This window comes from Poecilia reticulata, linkage group LG15 (genome assembly GCF_000633615.1).
Source record: "Poecilia reticulata strain Guanapo linkage group LG15, Guppy_female_1.0+MT, whole genome shotgun sequence".
NCBI lineage: Eukaryota > Metazoa > Chordata > Actinopteri > Cyprinodontiformes > Poeciliidae > Poecilia > Poecilia reticulata.
In genome coordinates, this window is record NC_024345.1 from 12,152,783 (window position 1) to 12,175,755 (window position 22,973).

General features: G+C 39.8%; 1 protein-coding gene across 3 annotated transcripts in view; it reads left to right on the forward strand.

Moving 5' to 3' along the window:
* The first annotated feature begins 105 nt into the window (after positions 1 to 105).
* The window catches only part of pibf1 (progesterone immunomodulatory binding factor 1), a 24,919-nt gene continuing 2,051 nt past the window's right edge, over positions 106 to 22,973 (forward strand). Inside the window, exons 1-17 of one of the 3 annotated variants that reach the window (XM_008429273.2) lie at positions 106 to 779; positions 1,506 to 1,606; positions 1,925 to 2,123; positions 2,241 to 2,360; positions 2,827 to 2,960; positions 4,992 to 5,100; positions 5,507 to 5,626; positions 5,715 to 5,776; positions 5,945 to 6,070; positions 6,414 to 6,512; positions 13,844 to 14,009; positions 15,156 to 15,306; positions 17,380 to 17,470; positions 17,962 to 18,064; positions 20,139 to 20,269; positions 21,275 to 21,359; positions 22,763 to 22,835. In XM_008429273.2, coding sequence (XP_008427495.1) covers positions 513 to 779; positions 1,506 to 1,606; positions 1,925 to 2,123; positions 2,241 to 2,360; positions 2,827 to 2,960; positions 4,992 to 5,100; positions 5,507 to 5,626; positions 5,715 to 5,776; positions 5,945 to 6,070; positions 6,414 to 6,512; positions 13,844 to 14,009; positions 15,156 to 15,306; positions 17,380 to 17,470; positions 17,962 to 18,064; positions 20,139 to 20,269; positions 21,275 to 21,359; positions 22,763 to 22,835 — 2,137 coding nt within the window. In that variant the 5' untranslated portion in view covers positions 106 to 512. The other 2 variants (XM_008429274.2, XM_008429272.2) reach the window with 2 other exon arrangements.

Genomic DNA, 22,973 nt, shown 5'->3' on the forward strand with positions numbered 1-22,973 from the left:
TCCAATATTACTGCTTAACAACTAATCTAAATTATTGTCACTTTCATTTTTTTTTTTTTATTATTTTTGAAATCCTATTTATGAAGGTCGCTTTCTAAGGTGAGCTTGACACTCACAATATGGCGGACAAGCTAACGTGTCGTTTCTACAAGGTGTCGCAGTCGATTTGTTTACGATAGAGGGCGCTGTCGCTAACAGAGTGAAAAAACAGTCAAACAACAGCTGGCGGTTAGCAAGCGCCACGGAGCGGGACTCTTGAAATTATTAACAGTTTGCCAGACTTTTTTAAGGTATTTCAGCTATGAATAGTCAGACAGAAATAAATATGTGATTAGTTCAAAAGATGCCTAGCCAAAACAATACAGTAATGGGTTTATTTTTGCTTCAAACTGACGTTTAAGAATTAATTCTCGAGATGAAACTGAACGCTTAGTTCGTCGTCTAACAGTCTCTCAGTATTTTGGACGCTAACTAGCTAAGAAACGAAGAACAGCCACTGCAAAGTGGGCACTATGCCTCCTAAGAAGCAGCAGCTGAAGCCGACAGCAGCCAACGTCTCCAGCTCACTGGACCTGGAGTCTGAGGACCTCAGCCTGGAGACAACGGTGCCTACCACCGAGGATGTGTCTTCGTCCGACGAGCAACGCAACGGCTCCCAGAAGGTGACCCGCCAGCTGATCGAGAGGAAGGAGCTGCTGCACACCCTCCAGCTGCTGAAAATAGAACTTTCTCAAAAGAACCTCATCATAGACAACATGAAGGCTGACCACATGTCAAAGGTACCTGGACAGAGAGCTGGGAGAGAGTAGAGGTGGACTCGCCTCAGCGCTTTCTTCATACTTGTCGTATTTTAAAGCTACTAGCCAGGCTGCTCTATAAAATCAAATAAACGCACTTTTATTGCGTTAAAGAACAACAAGTGATAGTCTTTTTATTTTACCGCTTCTTTGTAAACATCCACTTTTCAAAAACCAACCTTTCTCACGTACATGCTTCTGATGACATCACACAAGGCTTAAAGCAGCTAATAAGGGCTCCTTCAAGTGCACCCATTTCAATCCATCAATCAGTCTCTTTATTCATGTTAAACAAATAGGCCTGTAATCCAAGACCGCTTAGCCAACAACAGCATAAACAAGCGTCAATGTTAGTTTGGCTGATTTAAAATTAAATTACTATTTGATTACCTTTCTGTTTATAACCATGCAATAAAAAAAATATTGATTGTCCATCAAACAGAGCATCTGTAGCGCATTTCTGCTGATGAAGAAGTAGGAACTGAAAGCGAGGTGGGGTCATTTCAACCGTCAGAAATGTTTGCCGACATTTTGTTTAATGTCTGTAGAACATTTCTGAAAGGTTTTTATTTTTTGCATCACATCACCATTGGGGACTAGAAAGGTCGAGCTCACTGGATGCAAAGTACTGACTTACTTTTGTCTCCATGTATAAATTTTTCTGTACACTCAAATGCTTCTGTACATGCGGGTATTTTTATGTTGCAGGTCGAGGAACTGGAGGAAAAGCTAAATGACGTCATACATCAAAAACAAGTGTTGTCCCTTAAACTGGACAGCCAGCTTAAGCTCACACAAGAAGAAAACAAGTAAGAAGCAGTAGTAGTTATACAGTAGATGATACACCTTTGTCTTACTGATGCTATGTCTTCTTTTCTTTTAGAGAATAAATTCCTAACGGAAAAAATATGTGTGAGCAAAAAGACTAACAGTTATTCTATTGGTTCTTTGCAAAAGTGAAAAATGGTTTGAAATACATTGGATTTTTTTGTTGTTTGTTGTTTTTCTTGTTTGATGGTGTTTTACTTTTTACATGCAGCAAAAAAAAAAAAAGTTGTTGGAAGGAAGTGTTGAGCAGCTTGACGCCAGAGGTAGCTGCGCTAACTAACAAACGCCGTGTTCACCAGGAAGCAGCAGGCTCTGCGCAAGCAGGAGATGGAGACCATCCTGCTGAGGCAGCAGCAGCTGGAGGAGACGAACCGCCAGCTGTGTGAGAAGGCCGGAGAGCTGCGGCGGTCTCTCCGAGATCTGGACATTCCCCAGGACCGCTACCAGGAGCTCCGCGGCGTGCCCGACGACAGAATCAGCATCCAGGAATATGTAGCCGTAAGTACGTGGGAGCGTCCCCGTGTTGACGTTTCCCCTGCTGATAGCTGAGCCCCTCTTTTCAAAAGGCTGAAAACTCGCAACATGGCGACTCTTCTCTTTGTCTCCTGCGTTCAGATGCGTTTCTATGAGGCTGTGACTCCTCTCCGCTCTCAACTGGCTCAGCTCGGTGAGCAGAGGAGCTACCTGGCCGAGGAGCTGGACGTACACAGAAACAAGATGAAGCTTTTGATGGAGGTAGATGAGAGAAATATCACTCGCCATTCGTAATCTTTTTGAAATGATCTTATGTGACATATAGTGGACATATTACTGGGAGAAACCAAAGTTGCGAGCTGCAACCCTGCAGGCACGAATAGCGACGACAAGTTCAACTTCGTTCAGATTGACTCAGTCGCTTCAATGCCTTAGAGCTAAAGACATCTTCAGTAAAAAAAAAAAAAAACTCTACATCCAAACAGAAAGCTTCTATAAAAACATCCATATATTTGATGCTTCGTAATATTTCTTTTGTTGCTTATTCAGGGAACACAGTTCTGCTACAACAATTATTTTTTTCCCACTTTAAGAATCTTCAGATGTTTGCTGACTTCTTTTTTGTTTGTTTGTTTGTTTGTTTGTTTGCTTTTGTGGCACTGACATCAAATGAGCATCTCTGTGAAACAATTTCAACATTTGGCCCGTATTCGACATTATCCTTCAGAGCTACGAGGAAGAGCGGCGGCTGCGCTCTGAGCTGGAGCTGAGGAGCCAGAGGCTGACCTTAGAGCTGGCCGACACCAAGCAGAACATCCAGCAGGGCGACTATCGCAGAGAGAACTACCCAAATATCAAGCGGTGAGAGTTTGTGTGTGTGCGTGCGCGTGTGTGTGAGATGATTCCTCTGCATCTAGATTTCTTAGATTTTTTAGAGCAAAAATACTAAAAAACATTTGAAAAGAGGTTTAAGTTGTTCAGTATTAGTTAAAAAAAATAAAAAAAACTATTAAAAAGCTGCATGCTGTTAATATCTTTTCTTATATTTCATAAAGACACATTTTACTGGTTTAAAGATTCAAACTTTTGAGGGATGAAGTTTATGAGCCATTCAAATAGAAAATACTAGAGATGTGCCGATCAGGTTTTGTCCTGCCGATTCCGATCACCCATGATCACCGATACCGATCACATAATTTTTATTTTTTTAATTATTATCTCTACCTGTTACATTATGTGAAAAAAGGAACCATGAACTCACCTTAATTTAGACAAAAACTTGTTTTTAATAACTTTTTCCAAGAAAAAAACAAAACAGGCATTGTGCCAATTGTACTGCTATTGATAATACTATCTTTAACAGACTGAAAACATATGAAGGCTCTGAAGAGGCTAAATAATGCAAAAAGTCAAAATAAAACCTCTCAACATTGCCAAAGAAATTTAAGTATAAAACTTAACATTCAAAGGCAAATACAGGTTTCATTACAATAAACAATCCTGAGTTACTGCATGAAAACTTCCTGATAGCATGGCGGCTAGCTGATTACTGCTAGTTCTGATTGGCTGTTTCTGACTGAGCGGAGTAATTATGCAGAACTGGGAGGAGATCGATTATTTTTTTTAGAGATTATCTGTCTCATGTTAGGACAGCGAAAGTTTTAATATGTATGTAAAATGTATTTTTTTAAGTTAGATGCTGCAGCTTTAAACAGAGGTTCGGTGTGAAAGTCACTGCCAGGTGGAGCAGAAGCGGCCCTATGGTGAACCAGCGGTTCAACAGCGAGAGCAAAACCAGCGTCTTACATCGCAGCTCGAAGACATAAATAATTTTGCGGGTTATTTGTTTAGCTTTCTGACCGTCATGCTAATCCGGGTGAGTGTTTGTAGCTGTGCGCTGCTTTACCTGCTATCTGATCCTCCATATGTCTTTTTTCTTTACTGCAGTGAGCCTCAATGTAGCCATACGCCATCAAATATGGCATTGTTTTTATGCCATATTAGATTGGTTGTGTTGATGCATTTTGATGTGCTTCAATTTTCCGCCGTAACACGCAAACTTCCCCATTCACTCAGTGCGTTATAGTTCCTCATCGCTTAGGATTTGTTGCTGCGCGTTTGCGCAGTGTGAAGGAAAGAGGAGACCAGCTGCACAGRCAGRCTGMGAAATGAGAAGCAGGTGATCGGTTTGTGTGATCGGCAACAAGAGACCGTGATCGGCGATCACCGATCATACACTTTTTCACGGAAATCGGCCGATCGATCGGCACACCTCTAGAAAATACAGGCTATATATGTCTTTAAATTTGTTGCTACTTTTGCATATCTTCAGTAAAGGTTGTATTGTACAAAAGGCATAAAAGTACCACTTGAATACATATAATACCTTATTTTCTTTATTATTTAATTTGGAATGAGTATGAATAATGCTTATTAAGTGCTTTCATTTAAGAAGCACTTAGTTCTTTTTATTAGTCTTTTTATTTTGCACAATGTAGCATCAGCTTTTTATTTTTTACTATTTTTTTTATGCGCCGTCTCTTTGTCCTCGTCTTGATCATTAGCTCCACTTTATACCAGACTAGCTTTTAGCCGCTAACGATATTTTAAACTATAATATGGAAGGAGATTTTAAAGTGCACTAATTTTCCTTCAGAATGGGGGGGGGGGAAATTTCTAACACAGTATAGAACTTTCACAAAAGTATTTACATATGTAATATTTTATGAAAATAACTCGTTCGTATTCCAAAAGCTTGTTTCAGATGCAGCTTTTCTAAATGCAACTACTAATAATTTCCTTCCATCAATAATGTTTTGCATGATGTTGAAAACCGGCATTTGCAAGTCGCACATGAAGCTGCATGTTTTGTGTTCCACTGTAACGACACAGGGAGCGCGATAACTTTGAAATGGAGCTGAAGGAGTTGAAGAGGAAGTTTGAGACGGTGGACTTGTCTCAAGCTGCGCTGACCAGAGAACGGGACACACTGAGCAATGAGGTGCTTCACGTTAAACCCAGTTTATATGGCTTAAATGTCGTTCAATTTTTAGTATGTGTGCACATGTCTGAGTTTGAAGAAAGTGTGAAAACATCTCTCAGCAAATTTGAAAAAAATAAATCCTAATTGTGCTAAAACATGTTTAATCAAATTTGATTTCAGGCAGTGAGGGGGAATAAAAGGGTTGAAATTGTGCCTATGGAAACCTGAGCTGTAAAATATTTGTCTAACTTGGATCATTGATAAAGTCAAATTTTTTTCTTTCTGAAACTCATTGAGATTGTCAAAATGATCAATGAACCCTAAAAATGAAAAGATATGTTAGTTAGAATCCCCAAACTAACATAACAACTGAATCTTTGGTCCGCTCATTGACTCCTTCTCCTTTAACCTCATTGCCCACCAGGTGGCGACATTGCAGCAGTCAGTGACTCTCCTGCAGAAGGACAAGGAGTACCTGAACAGGCAAAACATGGAGCTCAGCATCCGCTGTGCACACCAAGAAGATCGCGTAGACAGACTGCAGGTCCGAGAGGCTTCGTCCTGTAAACAAAGCATTCGGGAGTGGGAGGCGGTCACATGACTTGCTCCTACTTCTTGTTTTTGACCTGCAGGTACAACTGGAAGATACGAAGAAAGCCAGGGAGAACACGTATGAAAAATATGTAGCATCCAGGTCAGATTCACATCAGTCACAGAAAGCTCATGTTCCACTTCGTTCTGCTGCGAAACTTTACTTAAAACACTTAAACATTTTCCTCTTGATCTGGTTAACTGGAAGAGAACCTTTAACCTAAAGAATTAGTGATTTTATTCTTATATTCTCCTTATTTGTCCACCGCAGAGACTACTATAAGTCAGAATACGAGAAGAAGCTCAGAGAGGAGTTGGAGAACATCAGACTGAAAACCAGTCAGGAGATCGAGAACCTGCAGAGAAGCTCCAGAGAACTGTACGAGAGGGAGAACAGGTCTGAAATCTGAAATATTTAATACTAAATATTAAAGACTGTCATCTTGATAACGTGTATTTCGATTCCTAGCTTGATTTTATTGTAATTGCCTGCCGTATTGGCATAATTGGCCAATTATGCCAATACGGCATAATACGGCATATTGCCAATTATGCCAACTGGCCCTCTGCATTCAAGAACGTGCTTCCACATTCTTGAATGCTTACATATTCACCTTCATTAACTGCAATGCTGTTTGCTGAAACGGTAAATTATACATAACTACTTATTGGGAACCTGAGTGCTCGGAGGTCGTGTGAGGGCTTCCCGTCTGTAACGGCGCGTTGGTTTCCGTTTGCAGGAATTTGCGCGAAGCCAGAGACAATGCAGTCCTGGAGAAAGACCGAGCCGCCGCCGCCGAGAAGGACGCTCAGGCGAGATACGACCAGCTGCTGGAGCAGTGAGTGTTTTTTATCAGTCATCAGTCACACGCGCCACACATAAATGCAGTTTCTCTGGAAAGTATGCGCCGCATGCGTCGGAAAACAGCGAAGATATATCGCAGCGCATGCACCGCGCTGCATTTTCTAAAAAAAGTTATAGTGGCATCTAACTCTGCTGCTCATTCAGGTTTTTGAAAGTCCTTATCGTCGTTCTGTACGCTAAGAGTCAGCTTGAATAGCAGGAAGCAGTTTCCTTTTGAGTTTTTTAGGAGTCAGTCATCTCAGCCGGTGTCATAAATCCACGCTTATTCACTCTGAAGGATGAACAGTGTTTATTTCCATTGAGCTGCCATTGATGCATGAGAGAAGAAAAATAACTGAAAATATTGCAAATATAACTACCACTTCAGCTAAAACAGAAAGTTATTTACCCAGAGCTTATCACAAATAAACATCAAGAATTACACGTGTGTTACTAATCAGTAAATATCTACTCACTACTAGGGGAGCACTGATAAATCGGCTCTGATTTCCTTCATTTTTGGAGATCTGTGATCGGCCGATACTTTCATGCGAAGCCAATCTTCTCCACCCATCTTATCTACCCGAGCGAAGATCTAAAAAAACAACCACTGTCCTCTACTGCTCTGCCGTGAGAGAGGTTTGACTGATAGACACACACACCAGACCATGTCTGCATGTTTGCAATTATCAATAGTCACGCCACTGTTGACGACTCGGCCACTTGCTTGCTATGTTTTGCAACATTTCGGACAAAGAAAATCGGTACCGGTCAAAATCGTAATCGGCAAGTCAGGCTCGTTAAAGAAAACTGCAATCGGTACTCACCGCTGCTTCACTAAAGAAAAGAAAAAAAAATTCATTTAAATATGCACCCTACCTATTGAAGATAACTATATAACCACCTGGGAAAGAACACTAAAGATGATGATAATTGATTGACAAAAAAAGTCTCAGAGTTTTCCAAAAGCAGAAAGTGTCGACTTGTGACTTTATTGGATGATTTTTATCTAAAAAGTTTGTTCCTCTTTAACCGATAGCCGAAAAACCTCCGCTCCAAATAATAATAAAAAATAAACATTGGTTCCACCCTGTACATTTGCACATATGAATTTTGAAAATCTGATTGTAATAATTGTATTACAAACAAAAATTATTTCTGCCTTACTTCAACTTATTGATTGTAACTTGACACTCTGTGGAGAAATGACGGGCATTACATGAGTTTTGGACAAACTTTGCCCCAAATAGGCAAAAACATACAATGTGGGACAAACGGAACCGAATATCCGGGAACTGGGCAATCTTTTTTTTTTTTTTTTGTCTGGAGGGGAAAACATTTTACTGGAAGTGTGTTGAAAAACCACGTGTCTCAGTTTCACAGCAATCTCCCTTCAGGGATGGATCAGTGCAGTGAGAAGGCCATAACCCACGACTGATATTTCCACATTCATTTGTCTCTTGCTTGTATTCACTTCCGAGGTTAAAACTCGGCAGGTCCCATTCAGCGGTCAAACACCCCGATCGGCGTTTAAATCCGTGGTTAAGTAAACATTATTTCAAATCTTTTCTGGGGTTTTAAATGAGCTAAATAAGGCGATGAATTTCATTTTATCCAGCTCTACCCAAAACACTCTTTCACATGAGCTGTTAGGCTTGTGAGAAAATAAAGAACGAGAGCTGAGGGAGATTCTGCTTTCTTCTTGTTTCAGGAGTTTGCTTTGGGAAAATCTCCAAACGGCCCTACAAGACTTGCAGAGAAAAAAAAGTTCTGTAGTTTAAGTTCCCATCTGATAACCAGTGTGTTCATCTTTCTCCACTGGATCTCTGCATTCCTCTTAAAATCCTGAATGCATCCGAAATTTCACTAGCAGCTCTGGAATTGCATTCGTCCACACTGACCACTTTTACACTGGTTTGTTTTTCCAAGCTTTCATTTTGATGTAGGGATTTTTCGTCACTTATTAGTCATTGTTTGTGTTCCTGTATGAATTGGAGTTTGGACAGAGTGACATTTTGCTTTCCTGTCTAATCCCTGTGGAAAGAATGAAACGCGCTCTCTGTCCTTTGTTTACGGAATTAAAATCACAACATTCTTGTCGTGAAAGAGATATGTCAGTAGCCGCAGCTTTGAAGGTGATTTTATGACGAGATTTAAGTTTGGTAACCTTGTTGTAAAACGCAGGGAAGTCACATAAAACAGCTGTAAAACTTTAACCAACATTTTGTTTCGCTTGCTTCACTATAAGTCAAGTTAAATATAAGGTGTATGACATAGTAAGTTATTAAGCTATCTATTATATACTGCTCAAAAAAATAAAGGGAACACTTAAGCAACACAATATAACTCCAAGTAAATCAAACTTCTGTGAAATCAAACTGGCCACTTAGGAAGCAACACTGATTGACCCGACAAGGGTCCCTGTTGTCAATCAGTGTTGCTTCCTAAGTGGCCAGTTTGATTTCACAGAAGTTTGATTTACTTGGAGTTATATTGTGTTGCTTAAGTGTTCCCTTTATTTTTTTTTTGAGCAGTGTATTTTTCATAATTGAGATAAGTCTTAGCTCGAAATCCTAACGCTTTAAAACGGTGGCAACAACGTTGAGTTTCTTTGACGTCAAGAAACTCTGGCTTCCAGGCTTCAGTAGGAATTTTGTTCCCAACTGGAACCAGTTTGCCAGGCTCAGTGCTCCCTTTCTGTGGAAACGCAAAGAACTTGTTGCAGACGAAGTGCCGGATGCAAACAGCTTTGAAGAAGCAGAGCTAAACAAAGCCACATCATCAGCGCAGAAACTGTCTGTTAGGAGAACAAAGACGGAAAAAGAAAAGTCAGATTCAGGAGCTTTGATTCTGGCTTTTATGTATGTACTTTATTTCTGCTGTTGCCAACAGAGACGATTAAACACAATTGTGTTTTACATTTTACAAACTTTGCATCGTTAATTTATAGATGGTAAAGATTTTGCCCCTGTAGGCATCTGCAAAAAAACAAAACCTTCCCAAGTGTTTTTTGTCTAGTTTCTAGTACATTTGAAATAAGACACGACTAACTTAGAAATAACTTTTCAGGAAGGTATAGAGCTTGATTTAAGTAAATAATTCCTTAATATTTATTTTTAAAAAAAATACTAGTTCCATTTGATATATGGGAAAAATATCTTGTTGTAAGTGAAATAATCTGCTTTTATAGAATCAATATAAAGGAGTTTTTACTTAAAACAACCTCCTGTATCTTGCTGAAAGGTTACTTGTAAGTTTCTCTTACTTCAAGTGTACAAAGATATTTGCACTAGAAACTAGACCAAAAACCGATTAGTAAGATTTCATGTTTCTGCAGTGTGGGAATTCCCTTCGTAATCTCTGAAAATGTTTTCCCATCCCTGTCTGTTGGTCATCAAAATGTTGATATATTTGGCGATTTGGCTATCACAAAAAAAAAAAAAGAAACAACAAAAAAACAACCTGTGTTCTTAAATAGTTCAACAGATATCTTTATTGTATCCGTTTATGTTCAGCTTCAATTCCTGTGTGTGTCAGAACTCAGCTGCAGTCTGTCACTGGTGAACGTCATGGGCGTGGCGTTAAGTAGGCGGCTGCGGTTTTCCGGGTCTTTCTAAATAACCACATGAAAACTTTACTAGAACTCCATAAGGAAGTCGGAGGGTAGACCCAGGAAGACTCACTGCTGAAAAATCTCACTCTCATCAGCTGGAGATTTTAACTGCCAGCCTGACCGCAGGATCCTTTTGAAACTTGCTGGGTTTGAAAAGAGAAGTAGATGTTGCTCTTTAGTTATTTCCCCCAGTAATTAGTGTCTGTCGCTGCTACAGGCAACAATTTCCGCGTCAGTTTAGACACTGAAGGTCCCGCCGGGTCATGGCCTTTCTTGGAAGTTTCCAGTCTTGGACAACAGTCGCAATAAGATATTCTGAGATTTCACACAAACACACACAAAACGTGCTCGCTGACATATTTTCAACTTGGATTTAGTTTTTTATGGAAGCAGGTGTAACTTTCCATGCTATTAGGTGCATTTTGATTCAGTTTACTTTGTATTTTATTTTGTCAAACAAGCTCAATAATTAATATTATTGAAGGGCGATTTTGTTTACAAAGACATCATGATTCATCTTTTATTTTATGGTTTTGGTTGTCTGTTGTTTCATTTATTGCTGTTTCGGTTGACGTGTTTTATTTTGGATAGCTAAAATTTAGGTTATTGGCTTATCGCAATAATACTTACTGGGACAATTTATGGTCCAGCAACATTTGTTATTGTGACAGGGCTAGTCATGGGGTACATTAAGTAGCAGGGCATAATTTTCAAATGACGACAAAAAAAAAAAACAAGCAAAAAAAAAAAAAAAAAAGAATCATTTTAAGTTGTTTTGCAAATACCATTCTGATAAGTGTGGCACAGATGTGTTTTTAATCCTGTTTAATCTGAAACCCATAAATAAAATAACAGTCCAACCAGCGATTATATCATCTGGAAATAGAAGCAATGACACAACTGCAAACTTCATTAACCAGAGAAGTAGCAAAGATGACTCTGGAGGATCTACAGTGATCCATTGCTCAGGTAGACAAAAATAATTACTCATATCAAAACCATATGGGGAATGTGTTGGAATGGTGAAGTCCATCTATGAAAAGACTTGAAAGTAGCTGTTTCCAGATGCCGTCCATCCAATCTGACTGAGTTTAAGCAATTTGGGTAAGAAAAATGGCCAAATATTTCAAGTTCTGGATGTCCAAAACCAATAGAGATAAAATCCAAAAAGTGAAAATTAGCATTGTCTTTTTTTTTTTTTTTCTGTTTGTTTTATTTGTGAAAAGAAAAATTAGAACACATTACGCACTGTGTTGGTCTGTCACATAAATTCCCGGTAAAAAGCTCAATGTTTGCCGATGTAATGTGACAAAAAAAAAAGGTTAAATATTGTGAACGCTTTTGGAAGGCACTGTAGATATGCACACACAGCAGCAGCAACAACAGCAGCGGTAGCGTCCCTGCCCTGCGTTACTACTGCATACCAGTCATTTGTCCGAATCCAAACCACCAGCTGTTGGTGTTTCCATGCACTCAAACACACATAAACTTCGCTCACCCTCTCGCTCCCCCTCTGCTGCGATCACATTCTTTCTCTGCGTCGCATCGCATGCCAGCAGTGACAGATGCTAGCCTCAAGCCCTTAACCCCTAACCCGACGCATGCCACTATTTTTGGGGCGAAGAACGAGCAGGACGAGCTTGAAAAGGCGTCAGACACCGAGTGCAAGCTCGGATGTCCGTGGTGGGCCTCCTTACACAGGATAACGCACCGCCTACTTTCCCTTAAACAAATAAATACCCACATTTGTTCAGTTTTCACTTTCGCCTTTAAAGGAAGCTAAACAGTTATTTTCGCCAAATCCTCACAAGTCTCGATATTGCTGCACTTAGAGTTTTTTTTTATCTTTAAAATGACAGGAAGTCAACAATGTGTCTAAAAAAAATTTTGTTTTTTTTTTTTGTTGTTTTTTTTTCACTATTGGGAAGTGGAGCTTCTTTGCTCAGAGATGGCAGCTGCCATTTATAAAAGAAGGCATAAAATTTCAACCATGTGTACTTGTCGGTCCATGTGAGCGCACAGCTCCAGCCTGCCTTCCGTGGGTGATGAAATCTCATCAGGTCAGCTGTAATCGAGAGTTATTAATATTATCCAGCCGTCCGCCATGGCTTGATGGAGCCTGTGCCCGCGTGCTTGAGCGCAGCTTGAGGACCGTTTCCAACCGGAGAAATAAAGATAAAAGCCTAAGATAAAAGCCGATTTTGTGTAAATAAAGCAACTTATTCTCAGTTAAAGATAATAAAAAAATTTGAAAAATTTAAAAATAAAAAAAACAGTTCTGGGGGAAAATATGAACATGAAATGTCTGCTCATCCAAAAAAAAAAAAAACAAATACATGACTTAACGCTTTTCTAGTGAAAATGTTTCTTTGGGTTTTTTCTCTTCTTTTTTTTTTGTTTCAGTTTGAAACAAATTTGAATATCAGACAGAAATAAGCCAGGTAAAATTAAAAACCAGTTTTCTAATAAATATTTCATTATTTAAGTGAAAGAGTTACCCAAACCCAGCCTCACCCTTGAGAAAAGTGTTTGCCTCCTCAACATAATTGGCCGGTTGTGCCAGAGTTGACCTGAGATCGAACTCAATGGCCAACACCCGGGGCCTCGTGACTGCCTGACCTGTAAAATCTAGAAAGATGTGAATTAATCCGGTCCGATGACTCTAATTGACCAAAAAAAAACAAAAAACAAAAGATGATTTATGGAAATTCAAGAACACGCAAGAAACAATTGAATTAATGTGTAACGGTCTGAAAAGGGTCACAAAGCCATTTTCAGGCTTCGTACCTCCTCTAAGCCACATATTTCCCCTCAGCGATGGAGAAATTACGGAGTAGCCATCCAATCAGAATTACTCTGCAAGCATCAATGACTCATCAGGGGTTCACAAAAGTACCCAGAACAACATGTAAGGCACTTCATGCCTAAAATACTTCAGCTAAGGTCAACGTTCATGACTCAACAAAAGTGGTTTAGTTATGTTCTCTTGCAGATTGGTCTGGATAGTGTCTTTTTTTTTTATCCTTAACTGATGAGTTTCTCATTGGAAAACTGTCTTTTGTACTTATTCGTGTTATGTTTGTTCTTTAATGTTTCTTTAAAAAAAAAAAGAAGAAATAAATCTGTAAGGAGACAATTCCCTTTTCACAACGCTGCACATCCTGTCTCCTTTTCTTCGTTTCAATAAATTGTTAAAGAGCAAAAAAACACCGCGTTGATGCCAGGCAGAAGCACCGAAGATCAAACAAGATTATAATGTGCCTTAAGCGGACTTGGGGAATGATTCACTGCTTGGCTTACCTGCGAGAGGTTATCTCATGTAATATGTTTTACTGCCAAACATGGATGCCACTTCAGTGCTTCCCATGAATTGTTTATTGCTCAAGGCATACCAACCAATCTCTATATTTTTTTTTTTTTTGGTCAATTTCCAAACATGGAGAGGTAAGACAGCATGCCATGTGACCTGGATGTTCATTTATTTCATCACTAGATATGCCTGCTCAACCAGGCAGCTTAAAGCCGAGGTTGGCTTTTGTGTTAAACGCTCCTGTAAAACACCTACAGCGTTTTGTTTCCACAGATCGCCTTAATCTGTCTGCACAAAAGCCCGTGATCTCAGGGTTTTTTTTTTTTTGTTCAGTCCACGTGCTCGCAGTAATTTATCGGGACGTGTGGTTACATGCGTTTCGCTCACTGCTCTTATTCCGCAGGTTTCGTCAGCTCCAGCTGGGCACTGACAGCCGGGTGGCGGAGCTGTCCAACCAGGCCAAGCTGCACTCCTTCGAAGCCGAGCGCGCTCACTTGCTCAAGGAGGAGACGGCGAAGGCGCTAGCTCAGTGCCAGGTGGAGTGTGAGAAACAGCAGAAGAAGCTTGAGGTACTCAGACGCCAAAAAAAAAAAAAAGATAGGAGTGATTTGGCATCACGTCAGTTGTCTTGTCAGACACGTGTATGATCTCCTCTTAGGCCGCAGCATTATAAAATAAAATTGTTAGATGATTGGCTTAGTTTTTATTATTTGGACAAAATCCTCTTTTTCAGACATACACAAATTTCTATTATTCAATAGCAACAGAGTCATATTGGAATGATCCCCTATGTTTTTTTTTTTGTTTGTTTTATTTTTTTTGCAATAATTTATTACCAGAGAAGCAGAACCAAACATGGAGAAGCTGCGTTCAGCTTCTATGCACCACAAATCTGGAACAAACTTCCAGAAAACGGCAGAAGAACCGAAAACCTGAGTTTCTTTAAATCCAGACTAAAACCCCGCCTGTTTACATTTGCTTTCCAACCACAATAAATGAAACATTTTGATGTGTAATGATGGCACTTGCCAAAATGTAATGTTTACTGGTTTTCTCAGTTGTTTGACTGTGCTGTCTTCTTTGACTTTGTGTTTTTGTGTCTTTGTGATGTCAAGCACTTTGAACTGCCTTGTTGCTGAAATGTGCTACACAAATAAACTTGATTGATTGATTGTGACAGAAATTCAGACCGTCTAACGCGCACACGTGTTGCATAACCAAACTTTTGCAAAGTATTAATTTTGAAGTGTGAACTTCCTGATGAGGCACCGGTTTTCTTTCTGGAGAACTGTTCAAAAGCATCTGAGCTTGTAGTTGTATTTCGACATCCGACTGCTCCCACCCGCAGGCGTTTTAGTTTATTGCGATGAAGCCTTTGTTGGAGCTGGGATATTTTTCAGAATAAAATATGTATTGTTACGACATGCCGTTCGTGCTGGTTTTACGGGTAGACATGCTACGCTGATGATAAAGGTGGTGTGTACTTCTTAAGTAAAAGATCACATTTTTTAAGTTAATTCAAATGCAGCAACACTGATTGTTGTTGGTCTTTCTGGCACGGTACCTGTCGCTTTAACTGCTTCATATCTGCCACAAGAAGAGCTTTATCCAAGTAAATGTTTCATTTGCTTCGTCACGTTTTGATTTTAATTTCAGTTGCACAAAATGGTGCAAATAAATAGTTTGTTCTTCCTCTTTATCTTTCTTTCCCTCAGTTATTGACTCAAGAGTTTTACAGGCTCCAAACGTCGTCCGAGAAGCGGGTGGCGGAGCTTCAAGCCCAGAATGCCGAGCAGGCGTCCCGACTGGAGACATACGAGAAACTGGAGCAAGAGTTGGACCAGGTTACCATGCAGGCGGCTGAAAGTAAGCTCACAGCTCTGCCGTTGCTCAGGCAGGAAGTAAAACAACAAAAAGGAATGTTCAAATCCATACATTTGAGTTAAGCAGCAGAGAATGTGGCAATTTGTGGGGATCAATGAGAAAAGATCGTCAAAATAAATATAGTAATCGATTCCAGTTTCCTTTGAACTCGTTTGCAAATACAGGTGCAACTCGATAAACTACAATGTTATTTGTTCATTTATAATTTATAATTATGACGCATCATGTAGAATAATTACACCCAGGCTGATGTTTTAAGGCCTTTATTTCTGTTTGTTGTGATGATTTTTCTCTCAAAGCTAATAAAACATCCATATAATCTTAAAGAGCTGACAGAGCAGCTTCTGATGATCTATGCAGAGCTTGAAATATGGAACCGACCTTGGGGGCAGGGGGGAGGGGCATCTCGTCACTTTCTGAATAGATAATTATTTTGTCTTAAATATTCTGAGAATGTTGCCAAATCTTGTTAAATGTTTTGTGAGAACCCACAAGGGGTAAGTATGGAGCATGTACCAGAATATCTGTCTTAATCTGAAACTGGTAAAGCTAATAAACATCATGTCACATTGGATCAGGTGTTTTGAATAAAAATGAGTAATCAGGAAAAAAAAAAAAGAATAAGGAGCTAAATTCATCCAATACAGGCTATCTTAACAACTTCCAACCTCAGCAGTTTTGTATTTGAAAAAGAAAGCATTTGGTAATTATTATTTATTTACTCTGATGTGAATCAAAAGATCCATAAGGTAGCTAGCTATTATGGCAGGGAGTTTTAGCATGTGTGCATGCTTGGCTGAAAGGGTTTTAAAGGCAAATACAGGAAAACTTTATCTATGAGATGTTATGTTATTTAAAGCTGCAGTATGTAACTTTGACAGAAACATGTTTTTTTTTTTACGCATTTGTTAAAACTGACCATATGTTGTGCCAGCATAATTGGTGAGTCATTTGAGTAGGCCTGTCGCGATAAACGATAAATCAATTAATCGGACGGTAAATTAAACCTATCGACCTCATTTTAATTATCGTCTCTTCCGGCCTTTTTTCTTTCTGTTGATGACACTGAATGAAAGAAGGCTCAGCTCCGGTGCTCTCCACTGACCTTCCCTTCCTCATCTCCTTAGTCTAATGTCCAGCGCACATTACACAAGTTGTCAGCCCATTTTCAGGTGTGGTCTTTCCTGAGAGAGACGACACCTTAGCCGACAGAAATCCCAGGTATAACGGTTCAATCGGGTTCGTCGTGCCGTGTGGTGTCCAGCCACATGGGCACAAAATAATGGCTACAAGTCCAKTTAACTAATTTTAAAAYCAGGCATTAATCAATGCTTTACTAGAATCTACCTGTGATGTATGTGGCTAGAGTCAGCGTAAAGTCCTGACTGAATGAAAACCACTATAACCTATTTATGTCACATTAACAAAGAATAGCTGAAAACTTACCGGGTTTATCAACTGCGGTAGCAATTTGGCTCCAACTCCTCTCCTTGTCCTTTATTCTTTGCACAAAATGTTGAATACACATTAATGTTGTTTCCACATATCTCCAATGTCCGCTGGACTTCGTGTTGCGCCGTGTCAGCTGTTTGGGATTCCCCTCCGTAATTTCCCCTCAGAAAGCACGGAGGAGAATCCGCGCTTTCTGATTGGCTACCTGTCACATTCAGTGTTAAAGGTGGAGGAACTCAAATGACTTGAGTTCCTCCACCTCCTCCCATCGCTTCCATTTCCATGTGCAGAAATGTGACTGTTGTTTAACTCTTGCCAATCAGAGCCAGGAGGAGGGTCTTAGCGCTGTCAATAATGCTCGTGTATGTGCTGTAACTGTGCTAATGGCGGCAAAACAATTTTTTATGCTGCCATCGGTGGCTATGCTAACTTGCCTGCGCATTCATGGCAGGCTACGCTGTGCGCTAAGAACCTAAATTGACAAACGACCCTCATATATACTCGTATGATTTACTAAGATGTACTTTTACTTGCACAGAACGAAGACACGTATGTTATGCTCGTACTTGGAGATGTTTGTAAACTGTATTTGCATCTTACCAGTTGAGAATGAGGAGGAGGCAGAGAGAGTTCTGTTCTCATATGGATACGGCGCAAATGTTCCCACAACGGCCAAAAGAAGACTGAAGCAAAGGTAAAGTACAAGACATCTCATTCATTGTTCTCTTACCAAATTGATGGCCTCTGTTTGCACAACATGAAAAAAAAAAAAAACTTAATAAAAGTGTTTAAAACTTGAGTCGGTCATATTGACTTATATTCATCTTAATTTCTGTTATTGGTCAGCATCTGCCCTCTGTGCAGTAGCACTATTAATGCCACAGTCAGCTGTGTTTTAATTAAAACCTGATGGAGTTAAACGGAAACCTGCTCAATGACGTTGAAACTTTGAAGCATCCTTTAAAACACCACTTTCAATCCCAGTAACTGTCTCAGAGGAACATTTGGCTTCTTTTCAGGATAAACGTCCCTTAATTGTTTGAGTTCAAGTGTATTTCAGCAGTGTGCGTCTGTTCTAGATAATCCTGAAACTTTGATTTCCAGTGACATGCAAATGAAGACGAGTGTGATCTTGTTAATGTTGTAAATTCTGTGTGTGCGTGTGTGTGTTCCTCTGGTACGCAGCGTTCATCTGGCTCGCCGGGTGCTGCAACTCGAGAGGCAGAACACCTCACTGAGGAGGGACCTGGACAGACACCAGAACCAGACAGGGCAGATGTCTCAGGAGGTACACTCACACAGAGAAACACACACTGCATCCACAGGTGTGTGTCTGCCTGGGGAACATCTTTGTTGCAATAGGTCTAATGTATTATTAATGTTTTTAGCAAATAGAATCAAGCACATACATGCCAACACGCTTGTTTTCTCACCACCACGACTCTCCCACAGTAATGCAGACTCTGGCTGCTTCACAGCTATCAACGTCAGTTTGATTTGCAACCACAAATAAGTCAAGAGTCGGGAAATTCAGAATTTGCATCTTGAAGTTTAGTTTCACTTTGCTCCTTGATAAGATGCTAACACGTAGCATCTTGTGGCATTTCTTTACCGATCAAAGTCCGCTAAAAGCTGGACTCTGATTAAAACTAAAATATAAAAAGATACAAGAACAACATTAAATGTTTTCTTTTTATTTCTCATTAATTATTCGTATTAAGCGTAGAGGTGACGTCACACTGTGTGCGAGTACAATTGCTGTAAAACGAGAGTTTTACTCTTTTAAAACAAATACAGGCAACAAAGTCCCTTTAGAGTACAAGTATGTCGCAAAATCGTTTGAACAGTGTGAAAAAGTTCGATATTTGTAGTTGTACTGTCACACCAAATGTCCTGGGTGGATAGGAGACCATCAGACTGTGTAGCAGATGTTATTTCAGCCACTGAGCTGCAATTATGACAACATTGCGTCAGTCCAGCATTACATAAATAGACAGAAACACCTGAGACAACGTGAAACCTCAAGGGAATTCTGGGAAGTTTACCAGTATCACAGCAATAACATCAAAAGCGGCAAATTTAATCATCATCCGTTGGTCTTAAAGTTAAGACAGAAACAAAAATTCATTGCATATTTTTATTCGTCCTGTTACACGCACAACTTTTACTAGATATCATCACTCGCCACATGGCTTATCAGTAAGAGTCTTCAAAGCCATTTTTGTTTTTTTTACTTTTTTCCAACTTCTAAAACGAAGCCAGGAAAATGACAAGTTGTTCAAGAACCGACAATAGAGTTTGTATGAGCCCAGTCTCTGTACCTGTCACACTTGTTGACACGATGAATGGAAAATGGAGTCAAAATCCATGACAGCGTCGCTCTTCACTCTCCAAACAAACTCTTTGCACCGATCACCGACCCTTTGTTGTCTTTGGCAACTCGTGTGCGTTCATGTGCGTGCAGCAACAATACGGCTTCGGTCTTGGATTTGCGCGTCGAACTTGGCGGTCACGTGGCCGCCACTCGTGCACCGTTGTCTCAAAGTCATCCGTTGAGGGTTGAGGCTATGAGCTGCCGGTGTGCTCACTTTTTTTTTTTTTCACTAGCTGCCGCTGCTTAGTTAATCTGAGGAAAGCTTGTGCAAAGTCGGAGTGGAGTGGCCGGCCAGATCGAAGTCTAAATAGGCCCGGCTTTCAGCTGTCAGCCGAGATTGACTGGTACCCGTCTGGAATACCTCATGATTCATCGAGTATAAAAGAAAAGAGTGAAAAATGACATTTCCTTTTCACTTGAAAAGAGCCAGGGTGTTACCCTCTTAGCCACCCACACAGATGCCCTGACTAACTCGCTATTGTTCTCACTCCTCCACCTAGCCGGTATTCACTACTGACTTGCAATAAAAATGGCTTAATGTGTAACAGCCAAACTTTATTTGTTGATTTTAAGAACTATAGTGACTAAGAGACACTGCGGATGCTTTTAGTTGAAAATGCAACCCAGGTATGTCGGGGGAGGGGGAGGGAAACACTTTTCTGTCAATTCATCACGCCAGCTGATATGAATGATACATTACAAAGGAAAATTATTCAATTAGGTCAAACTGGATTTTATTTGAGAATATCAGATTTGGGGGTGAGGGGGAAAAAACGGCTTTAAATACTGTGCAAAAATCAACCAAGTAAGAAAAGTACTTTCCCTTCCGCTTTGAAAATATGCACCGTTTTGTTGTTGCACCAGCACATAAAATTATATTCAACAAAATGCGGACATGGTTTTATTATGCCGTGTCAGAGTCAGACCCTGTAAGAAGAAATGTACAAAATTAAAATGACTGCTCTGTCACTTGTGTTTTCAACCCCAGCTGTCTGCGGCCAACCAGCTGCTGCAGCAGACTCAGCAGCCTTACAGCTTCCTGATCGAGACGGTGAGAGAAAAGGATGCGGCGATCAGGGTGCTGAGGGAGCGCGTCTCCTCTCTCGAGGACGACGTCAGGTGCGTCTTCCTCCTCGACGCACGCACGGACGTATGCGCGCGTCATTCGGTGGAAGTTTGCTTTCTTTCTGTAACCTGTTCTTCACCTGCCGTATCTCCCCGCATTTCCTGGGCGTCTGCTGCTTTATCTTCGTCTCTCATCTTTTGTCTCTCTATCTGATAGAGCCCGTTTTACTTTCTCACACACATGCACCTGCTTGGTATTGACCTATATTCCTGCTGTTGCCCACTGTTTTTTTGTGCTGCTTGACAAATATGCAAGCTGACAGACTGCAGGTTTTTGCTTGCTGATCGCTACCACTGTGCGCTCACCTGGGGCAAGCAGGAATACGGGGCAAAAAAAAAAAAAGTCCTTTTTTTAAATGCTGTCAAGCTTCTCGATCCTCCTCGCATCTGTCAGGGAAGCTGAAGTCTCCCTGTGGCTGTGCGGGACTATCTGTTGCAAACAGAGACAGACCTCTCAGGAGATTGTCATTTCATGTTTGGGTCTCTTTGATAGAACGAGTTTAAATCCCCTTTTTTTTTTTCCTCTCCTGCAGATTCCTTTGAACGGTGATCAGACTGTTGCTTTAAGATTGATTTGCTTTCAAAGTGCACCGCCACAAGTTCCAGCTTGTTTTACAGACCTAGATGGAAAAATGTTAACAGCGCAGTAATATGTTGGTTGTAATTTTTTTGAAATTCGTGACTTACTCTAATTAGCTGGTGATGAAGCAAACACCTGTCTTTAATACTCGTTTTATGTTCTTGGTTTTGTTTTCCCTTCAGGCTAAAACAGAGCAAGAAAATGTTTTTTTTGTTTGTTTTTTTATATTCTGTATGCCTTTATGAATATGTTGAGCCTAATCCTTGCTGACCCTGAAGACAACTGAAGTGTAGTTTAATCAAAACTACAAATATCTGCTGCAAATATAACCATTTTACAAGAGGTGCTTCAGAAAACCGTGTGCTATTATAGAAATCATTTTCTATTTGGTCTGATTTGTTAATGTTCTCCGCCTGCAGTTCTTTGAGGAAAGAGCGAAATGCTTTGCAGCAAGTGAAGAATGACATGTCAGCCGACCTGGAGCGCCTTCTCAACAATAAAGAGGTAGGCATAGTGGCAATGATCATAGTAATATTTTTGATGTGTTTTGAAAGAGAAGTCAAAAAACATTTTTATTTTGTGTTTTCAGCTGGATAGTGGAAATACTCATCCTTACCATTTGTGGGAAAATTACGCTATTCAAGGCCAAAGCCTACTAACACAGTGAATGTGTTTTTTTTGTTTGATTCCCGGTTTGTTCTGTTGAAAAAAACACCAGAAGTTTGGTAGAAACAGTAAAGTTTGGTGGTTATATACACAAACAGATTCATATCTGTCACATATCCAACACCCCATGCGCTTCACTTGTCAATTTCGAGGACAAAGATCCTGCAAGCGTACATGAACACATAAAAAAAAAGAAGTCCTTTAATCGTCAGAATAAATGTGTAACAGGAGTGAATGAATGAGTGAGTTTCTGCAGTAGAGGAAGAAAGCGGTGCTGTCGCTCTGTACTCCTAACTGCCCTGATTTATATCTGTTATGCAGTAAATTTGTTCATAATTGCTTAATTCAATCAAATTATGGCCAGTATAATCACTCTTTAAATAGGATTTAAATCAATGGTTAATCGTAGTGAAATATTTCTACTCTGCAATCTACTGTTTCTTGTTTTACTTGAGGTAATGGTTCAACAGTCCAGGAGAAATTTATTGGGTCATCATCTAAATGTGAGAAAATCACATAAAAGTTAATAGGTTAAATAGTAATTTGATCCACCAACACAATTAAATAACATTCTTTCATGGACATGTTTAGTAACTGAATGTACGCAAGCTATGGCAGGCTAACTGTATCAGATGTCTGTGTTTTGCGATTTTTAAAAAATTATTATTATTATTTACAGGTTACACGCCTCCACTAATATTTTGTTCAATTTCTTGTAAAGCTCAAGCAAATGCTCTTCTTGATGAACAATCTTCCTGTTGTGGTTCTGGATGGTTATTCATTCTCATTGACAGAACTGACATAGTTCATTCACACACTGGTTCGATTTTATACCAAATTCACAGCTTTCAAGCACAATTTTAAAACTTTAGGTTGTGTTTCATAAAGGTTATTGTAGGTGTTTCAAGTTAGCCTATTTTCATCTTTTTCAAAACCTGTTTGTATGTTTTGGATTCCTATCTTGTTGTAGCAAACTTGACCAGACCTTTGACCTTTTATCTAAAACAACTTAATCTTTTTTTTAAAATAAATACATCAAATATTTTATACATACAGTGTAAGAGTGACTTCACTAAACTTTTTTTGTTTTAAACAGAAAGAACATCGCACATTTAAACAACAATTTGTGTGGAAAAAGATATTAATAATTGACCAAGTGGTTAGATATTATCAAGTTTCATTTTATCAGCTAATTGATAAGCTTGACTAATTTTTCTTTTTTATCACACTGTGTGTTGCAGTCCTTCCTGTCAGACTGCGTGTGTATGTGTACACATCGGAGTGTGTCTCCAATCCAGCCGTTTGCTTTACAAAGTATGTGCACCGTCATAGACAGCTGTTCCCCAGCTCGGCTGTTTGGGATGCCACCATGATGTGTGTGTGTTGTGTGTGTGTGTGTGCGTTTATGCATGTATGTGACATGCCGAGGCTCATGTCCTCAGATGTGATAAA